This window comes from Theropithecus gelada, chromosome 16, assembly GCF_003255815.1.
Source record: "Theropithecus gelada isolate Dixy chromosome 16, Tgel_1.0, whole genome shotgun sequence".
In the NCBI taxonomy this organism is placed as follows: Eukaryota; Metazoa; Chordata; class Mammalia; order Primates; family Cercopithecidae; genus Theropithecus; species Theropithecus gelada.
In genome coordinates, this window is record NC_037684.1 from 61,685,260 (window position 1) to 61,693,940 (window position 8,681).

General features: G+C 45.9%; 2 protein-coding genes across 12 annotated transcripts in view; one reads left to right on the forward strand and one right to left on the reverse strand.

Moving 5' to 3' along the window:
- The window catches only part of NUP88 (nucleoporin 88), a 34,391-nt gene extending 26,849 nt beyond the window's left edge, over positions 1 to 7,542 (reverse strand). For all 3 annotated transcript variants that reach the window (XM_025361894.1, XM_025361893.1, XM_025361895.1), the window contains exons 1-3: positions 7,157 to 7,542; positions 2,667 to 2,836; positions 219 to 344 (exon numbers count right to left, since the gene is read on the reverse strand). In XM_025361894.1, coding sequence (XP_025217679.1) covers positions 219 to 344; positions 2,667 to 2,836; positions 7,157 to 7,453 — 593 coding nt within the window. In that variant the 5' untranslated portion in view covers positions 7,454 to 7,542. The remainder of the gene's footprint in view (positions 1 to 218; positions 345 to 2,666; positions 2,837 to 7,156) is intronic.
- Positions 7,444 to 8,681, forward strand: part of RPAIN (RPA interacting protein) — a 14,489-nt gene continuing 13,251 nt past the window's right edge. For all 9 annotated transcript variants that reach the window (XR_003116186.1, XR_003116189.1, XR_003116187.1 and 6 more), the window contains exon 1: positions 7,444 to 8,091. Coding sequence is in view for 5 of the 9 variants with exons in the window: in XM_025361901.1 (XP_025217686.1) it covers positions 8,011 to 8,091 (81 nt within the window). In the remaining 4 variants the exon portion in view is untranslated. The remainder of the gene's footprint in view (positions 8,092 to 8,681) is intronic.

Sequence of the window (8,681 nt, forward strand, 5' to 3'; positions counted from 1 at the left end):
GAGGCAGGAAGACTAGTTGAGAAGGAATAGTGGTAAGTAAGGCACGTAAGTTAGGACAGTTAGGTGATTCTTATGATTGAGAATGGGTTACAACAGCCATCAGATAAAAGCAGACTCATTCAATGACTCACTTTGTTCTATGTTGAGCTGTTAATTGGCAAACAGAAACAGAGCTTTCCCACTTGCAAGGCTTCAAGAGAGAGAAAAATAAAATTTACCTTATTACGTTGTCTGATGTTAACAGCACTATGTGGGGATCCAGTATTTCACTTGGATACCATGCAGCATGCTTTAGAGTCAGAGAGGTAGAACTGGTGAAAAATCTCTCAGCAACTGGAGTGGTACTAAAATAAAGATAATAATTTTCCAAAACATTTTATACAACTTTGATGAAAAATCTTCTAAAGGAACTTCTTTTTTTTTTTTGAGATGGAGTTTCTCTCTTGTTGTCCAGGCTAGAGTTTAATGGCACAATCTTGGCTCACTGCAACCTCCGTCTACTGGGTTCAAGCGATTCTCCTGCCTCAGCCTCCCGAATAGCTGGGATTACAGGCACCTGCCATCACGCCCGGCTAATTTTTTGTTTTCAGTAGAGAGGGGGTTTTGCCACATTGGTCAGGCTGGTCTCAAACTCCTGATCTCAGGTGATCTGCCCGCCTCGGCCTCCCAAAGTGCTGGGATTACAGGTGTGAGCCACCGTAAAAGGCCCTAAAGGAATTTCTATTTTAACACTCTTTGCTTCTCTTTCCTTCAAAGGTATTTCCCTGAAATCATGCTGAGAGGGCATTCAAGGCATCTATTCAAACAATATCAAAGAATTGAAATAAAAATATCTTCTAAATTATAGCACATTGGCTGGGTGCGATGGCTCACACCTATCTTAGCACTTTGGGAGGCCAAGACGGGTGGATCACCTGAGGTCAGGAGTTTGAGATCAGCCTAGTCAACATAGTGAAACCTCGTCTCCACTAAAAATACAAGAATTAGGCAAGTGTGGTGGCGCGTGCCTGTATTCCCAGTTACCCATGAAGCTGAGGCAGGAGAATCGCTGGAACCCAGGAGGCGGAGGCCACAGTGAGCTGAGCTCGCGCCACTGCACTCCAGCCTGGGCTGAGGAGGTTGCAGTGAGCTGAGATCATGCAACTGCACTCCAGCTTGGACTACAGAGCGAGACTCTGTCTCAAAATAAATAAATAATTTATTTTAATAATTTAATTAAATTTTATTTATTTATTTGAGATGAAGTCTCGCTCTGTGGCTCAAGCTGGAGTGCAGTGGTGCGATCTTGGCTCACTGCAACCTCCGCCTTCTGGGTTTAAGCAATACTTGTGCCTTATCCTCTTGAGTAGCTAGGACTACAGGTGTGTGCCATCACACCCAGCTGATTTTTTGTATTTTAGTAGAGATGAGGTTTCACCATGTTGCCCAGGGTGGTCTCAAACTCCTGAGCTCAGGCAATCCACCCACCTGGGCCTCCCAAAGTGGTGGGATTACAGGCGTGAGCCACCGTGCCTGGCCTCAAATTATATAATATTTCATACATATATATACATTTTAGGATGGTTTGACTTAGGATTGATACATATTTTACACAGTACAAGTGTTTTCAGATATAGTATCTCATTTGATGCTTTTACTAACCCTGTTACGAAATTACAAGGGCAGATATTATCAATCCTGTTTTTAAAACGAGGAAACAGAGACTTACGAAATAAACAGTTTAAGGGGACTCAACTTATAAGTTGTGGAGCTAAAAGTAGTTTCTACCTTATACAGATGATCCCCAACTTTACAATGGGTTTACCAGTACATAATCCATCATAAATCGAGGAGCTCCTTATGACTTATGATGGGTTCATAATGTTGAAAAATCCTATGCTGAACCATCCTAAATCAGGGATCATCTGCTGTGCTGTCAGCAATAAATGCATTTTCAACTTAAACTGGGTTTATTGGGACATGACCCAATCGTAAGTTGACAAGCATCTGTACTCTTTTGAGTAGATCTTTCAGATTCACTTTTCTGGATTTGTTGAAAAAGAAATTATATAAAAATAGGCCAGGTGTGGTGGCTCACACCTATAACCTCAACACTTTGGGAGGCTGAGGTGGGTGGATCACTTGAGGTCAGGAGTTCAAGACCAGCTTGGCCAACATGGTGAAACCCCATCTCTACTAAAAATACAAAAATTAGCTGGGTGTGGCAGCGCTTGCCTGTAATCCCAGTTACTCGGGAGGCTGATGCACGAGTATTACTTGAATCCAGGAGGCGGAGGTTGCAGTGAGCCAAGATTGTGCCACTGCACTTCAGCCTGAGTGACAGAGCAAGACTCCATCTAAAAAAAATATATATATATATACACACACACATATACACACACACATATATATACACGCACATATATATATAAAAAATACTTACTTCTACCTAGTTGAAAGAATGGCCTAGCCTCCAATGAGAGAGCAATGTGGTACTTCAGGCAGAATAAAAGTACAATCAATCACACACATACTATAAACATTGATAACACAGAAGCCAGTCTGCAGACCACGAGGAGTGCTCTAATGTTTCAAGAGCAGTATACTAAACATGCTTAAGAACCACTGGTCTTGAACAATTTTCTGTATATATAATAAATGATACAGATAAATACCATACAACTTACCTACAATTCACTGTTGATTTTCCACCTTCAAATTCAGAATTCTTCCCCCATCTCTTAGGTAATTCTAATACCATAAGTCCTTTTATTCCTATAAGTGCTACATGATGTTGTGTTGGACTTAACAAGACTTGATAGATTTCAAACAGGGGTGGATTTATGCAAAGCAATCTCTGAAAATTAAAGCAAACCAGTGAATATAGTTAGTTTTAATATAAATATGGATGGCAGTTACTTGAAATCACAGTAATAGTTTAGTTTACAACAATTATAGGATAATAAAACTCTGGGTAAGTGCTCACACTTGTACCATTAACTCATGTTTTTTTGAGATGGAGTCTTGCTCTGTCACCAGGCTGGAGTGCAGTGGTCCACTATTGGCTCACTGCAACCTCCGCCTCCCGGGTTCAAGCGATTCTCCTGCCTTAGCCTTCTGAGTAGCTGGGACTATAGGCGCACATCACCACGCTCAGGGAATTTTTGTATTTTTAGTATAGACGGGGGTTTCACCATGTTGGCCAGGATGGTCTTGATCTCTTGACTCATGATCACCTGCCTTGGCCTCCCAAAGTGCTGGGATTACAGGTGTGAGCCACCGCCCCCGGCCATGAAATTTTTTTAATCATCTAGATTGGAATGTTCCATAAAATGCATCAGATTTCCTTACCTTGATAAATAGAGACTTCTACACGTAATGTTCCTTCTTATAATCAAGCTCCACCCTACTACTCCAGGTCTCAACTCTCCACCACTCTTCTGCTTGTGCCTCACACTCCAAACAGATTAATTGGTATTTCTGGGAAATCATCATGCTTTGCCATGCCTTTGTGTCTTTGTACAATTGTTTCTCTTCTTGCAATGCTTTTGATTTTTTTCTTTTTTAGCTAACAAGACTTACACATTCTTGGGAGATTCAGCTTCTATGCACTTTCTTCCCAAGAAAACATCCCTGATCTTCTGGCCAGGAATAAGTGCATATTTTCTGTTTTTGTTTTTTTTTTCCTGAGAGAGTCACGCTCTGTCGCCCAGGCTGAAGTGCAGTGGTACGATTTCGACTTACTGTAACCTCTGCCTCCTGATTTTTAGTAGAGATGGGCCTCCTGGCCTCAACTGATCTGCCCACCTCAGTCTCCCAAAGCGCTGGGATTAAAGGCGTGAACCACTGCGCCTGGTCATCTTTTCTGCACATCAATGATATGCTCTGGATAATTCTATTATACTTATTATCACCCTACATTCTAATTGTCCTTTTTACTTGCTCATCCCACACAACTATGAATTACCTGAGATCTACATCTTTCCTCTCTGTATTCTTAGCATTCTGGCATACTGCTGACTCTCAACAGATGCTTAGTAGATAGACATAAACTCAGAATTAATAAGCAATGATAATTATTATATAATAGTAAAGAATGGCTTGAAGGCCAAGTACAGCGTCTCACACCTGTAATCCCAGTACTTTGGGAGGCTGAGGAAAGTTTGAGACCAGCCTGGGCAATACAGTGAGACCTCGTTTCTACAAAAACTGGGGGGAAAAAAAGGGTGGCTTTAAGAGCTTCTGTAGCAAGCAGAATGCTGCTTTATCCATGAAGGCTTAATAACAGTGATCTTTTCATGAGATTCTGGTATGTTGTGTCAGCACCACATGTCCTCAAAATTCTCTACTTCTCTTGGTTCTATTTGTTCTCCCATGACCATCTGTTTCTTTTCTTTCTACTTTCAGGAATATGTTATGAGACTGCCAAGGTATTGTTTATCTTTATGTATGAAGAATCACCCTAAGCCAAAATGCTTTTAGAACAGAGACGACTGTTCTAAATACAATATTTCAAATTGCTGATGTCTGTAATCCTGGTTTTGTTTTTGTTTTTTTAGTTGCCCTTTGCTGATTCTAATCAAATTATTTCTCCTCGTCTTTCCTTCTTTTCTCTATATTCAACCCCCATCTTCTTTCCACTTGATTTTTCTAGTCAAACGCAAACCAAACAAAGGCCACCTTTCTTGTTACATATACAATTCAATCAATTTAGTTCATTCACAATAATCACAGTATTTCGGTTGCTGTTGTTGTTTTTAAAGTTACAACTCATGCTCTTTTTTTTTTTTTTTTTGAGATGGAGTCTTGCTCTGTCACCCAGGCTGGAGTGCAGTGGCAGCCCACTGCAGCCTTTACTGTAGGGGCTCAAGTGTCCTTCCCACCTCAGCTTCCAGAGGAGCTGGGACTACAGGTGTGCACCACCATGCCCAGCTAATTAAAAAGGTTTTTTTTGTAGAGATGGGGGTTTCCTCCTGTTGCCCAGGCTGGTCTTGAACACCTGTTCCTGTGCTCACAAGATCCACCTGCCTCCACCTTGGCCTCCTAAAGTGCTGATTATAGGCTACAGCCACTACACCCAGCTTACTCATGCTTTTAACATCCAAAGTTACAACTCATGATAAGCTGCTTTCTTCCCCATCTCTAAGGTTTTGAGATTCTGGAGGAGGGAAGGTTACCGAGAGTCACCAATATTTACTGAGAGCTTATAAATTCTGGGCACTCCAGCATTTTTGTATGCTGGACAACAATTTTGTAGCCTGAGCAACAGAGAAAGACCCCATCTCAAAAATAAAAAATAAAACAAATTTTTTTAAAATGAGAAGGGCAGACCCTGCCCCTGCCTTGGAGCTTACAGTCTAGAAAAAAAGACAGAGGCAGAGCGCCAAGGCTTACGGCTGGAATGCCAGCACTTTGGGAGGCCAAGGCGGGTGGATCACCTGAGGCCAGGAGTTCCAGATCAGCCTGGTCAACATGGTGAAACCCCGTCTCTACTAAAAATACAAAAAGCAGCCAGGTATGGTGGTGTGGGCCTGTAAACCCAACCACTCAAGAGGCTGAGGCAGGAGAATCGCTTGAATCCAGGAGGTGGAGGTTGCAGTTAGCTGAGATTGCACCACTGCACTCCAGCCTGGGCAATAGAGCAAGATCCTGTCTCAAAAAGAAAAGAAAAGAAAAAAAAAAAAGGCCGGCGCAGTGGCTGACTGCCTGCAATCCCAACACTTTGGGAGGCCGAAGCAAGTGGATCACGAGGTCAGGGCTTCGAGACCAGCCTGGCCAACATGGTGAAACCCCGCCTCTACTAAAAATACGAAAATTAGTCGGGCGTGGTGGTAGATGCCTGTAATCCCAGCTACTCCAGAAGCTGAGGCAGGAGAATCGCTTGAAACCGGAAGGCAGAGGTTGCGGTGAGCCGAGATGGCGTCATTGCACTCCAGCCTGGGAAACAAGAGCCAACTCCGTCTCAAAAAAAAAAAAAAAAAAGTAATTATAAATAATTAAATTATAATTGTGTCAAATGCTACATAGCAGTATAAGATGTTATCGAAATACTGTGTGCTGAACATTTGGTAATTATTATTATTATTTTTTGAGACGGAGTGTTGCTCTGTTGCCCAGGCTGGAGTGCAGTGGCTAGATCTCAGCTCACTGCAGCCTCCGCCTCCCAGGTTCAAGAGATTCTCCTTCCTCGGGCACCCGAGTAGATGGATTACAGGTGCGCGCCACCACGCCTGGCTAATTTTTGTATTTTTAGTAGAGACGAGGTTTCACCATGTTGGCGAGGCTGGTCTCGATTTCCTGACTTCAGATGATCCACCCGCCCAGGCCTCCCAAAGTGTTGGGATTACCGTCGTGAGCCACCGCGCCCGGCCTTGATAATTTTTAACTGAAACTGTTTAAGTAAGCAAACTGTAGACTCTTGCCCTATTTTCAAAATTGCAGAAGCATTGCTAGCGTCTTATTAAAATTAAGTCACTTCTCGGTAACAAGAGTTGGACCGGGCCCACAACAGATGTCATACCTTAGAATGAGTACCAAGCTCTTTACTTTTTAATCTTTAAGAGAATCTGTGTATTACAAACAAACATTTCCATAAACCAATATTTGATCACAGCAAGTGTGTAATACTTTCTGGATCACGCCCATTTTCACATGCTGTTGGCTAATCAAAAACAAAAATCCCAATTTGGGGTATGGCTTTATTTTCTAAAGCGGGCGTTGGGGGTGGGGAGGAGAATTAACAGAGACTTTCTCCTCCACGTCAAGCATGAAACATGGTGCTTTGAAACCTGCTACCTGACTTGCTGTGCCCAACCCAAGAGAAACTTACGATCTATGCCTATTAGAAGTGTCATGTCAGGGAACAGGTTTCTCCCGACCAAACTAAAAATAGCAACTCCGCCCACTCGTTCTCAACCCCTTCAGCCCGCTTTGTTTATCTCCAGAGCACTCATCCATCACTAGTATTTTTATTGATTATTCCATGGTCCTTTCCTTCCTCCCAGATCTCCAGGCCGTAAGCATGGAGAGAGCCTGAGTCCCCGCGACCGCGTAGGGCAGTGTCGGAGCCAATCCGCGGGAACGCCTGCCACGAGATGAAAAAACAGCCAAGAGGGGAAAGAACAAAAAACTAGTTCAGATCCCCGTGAGGGTCACTTCCAGATCGGCCTGACAGTACCTGGTACCGGGACAGGGCGGGCTCTTCATCGCCGCCGCCGGGGCCCCGAAGGCGAACGACTAAGAAGGAGCTGTCTTCTGCGTCCCACAGGAAGAGCTCTCCGCCGAGGCCAAAGACCACGTTTCTCGTCAGCAACTGCGGCGGCGGCGACGAAGGCAACGACGAAGAAGCTGGTTTCTCAGCTTCGGCTGGACTCTGGTTTTTCAGTCCCTCCCGGAGCCGCAGGAACACGACGTGGTTAGGAAGCCAGGTCTGCCACAGCTCGCCGTCGCCCACTAGTCCTTCTGCGGCCGCCATCTTGGCCCAACTGCTCTTCTCATTCCAGTTGCTCAGCCCGCCGCTGAGCGCAGCCAATCCGCGGCCGTCCACTCACTGCTTCGGCCAATCATCGAGCAGGCGGCCCGGAAGCTCGAGAGGCTCGTGCCAGGGGAGGGGCGAGGGCGAGGCCAGCCCACCGGGCAGGGGCGTCGCCAAGGGACACCCAATCACCATTATTTCTGAAGCCCAAGGGGGCGGGACGAGAAGTCAGCGGAATGGTGATGCTACTGGAAGTCTAGCACCTGGGGAGAGACAGACTTGTGTATCTAATTGCCTGTTGGACACCTCCATCTGGGTAAACCCAGGCATCCAGAACTTTCCCTCAAGACTTACCTCCCTCAATGCAGGTTGGGCTGGCCTCACACATTTCGCTTGGATGCCTAAATCTGTTTCCACGTGGGGCCGGCCGGTAATACAACGCTTCCCAGAATACCCTGCGATCCAAGAGCAGTCTGCAGGCGGAAACTACAACTCCCAGGGGTCTGTGCGCGCCGTCAGGGGGCGGGGCTTGCGGCCTTGTCTCCCGCGGAGAGGAGATGGCGGAGTCATTGAGGTCCCCCCGCCGCTCCTTGTACAAATTGGTGGGCTCGCCGCCTTGGAAAGAGACTTTCCGGCAGGTGGGTGTGGGGTTTGCGCCGTGGTCACTATCCCAGTCCGTCCCGGCGACCGCCGTCTTCCCTGCCTTCGCCTTAGCCCTGCTCGGTGGAGCAGGTGCCGGAGCGCTCCTGGTCTGTGGAAGCAGACCTCAAACCCAGGCCTCCTGACTGTAGAGTGTGGGATTAGCCCGGGTCGGCCCAGTCCTAGAAAGCCTTGTTTTTGGATTCGGTTTTGTTTTGAATTTAAAGTGTGGTCATTGGCCGGGCACGGTGGCTCACGCCTGTAATCCCAGCACTTTGGGAGGCCGAGACGGGCGGATCACGAGGTTAGGAGATCGAGACCATCCTGGCTAACCCGGTGAAACCCCGTCTCTACTAAAAAATACAAAAAACTAGCCGGGTGAGGTGGCAGGCACCTGTAATCCCAGCTACTCGGGAGGCTGAGGCAGGAGAATGGCGTAAACCCGGGAGGCGGAGCTTGCAGTGAGCTGAGATCCGGCCACTGCACTCTAGCCTGGGCGACAGAGCGAGACTCCGTCTCAACAAAAAAAAAAAAAAAAAAAAAAAAAAAAATACAAAAAACTAGCCGGGCGAGGTGGCGGGCGCCTGTA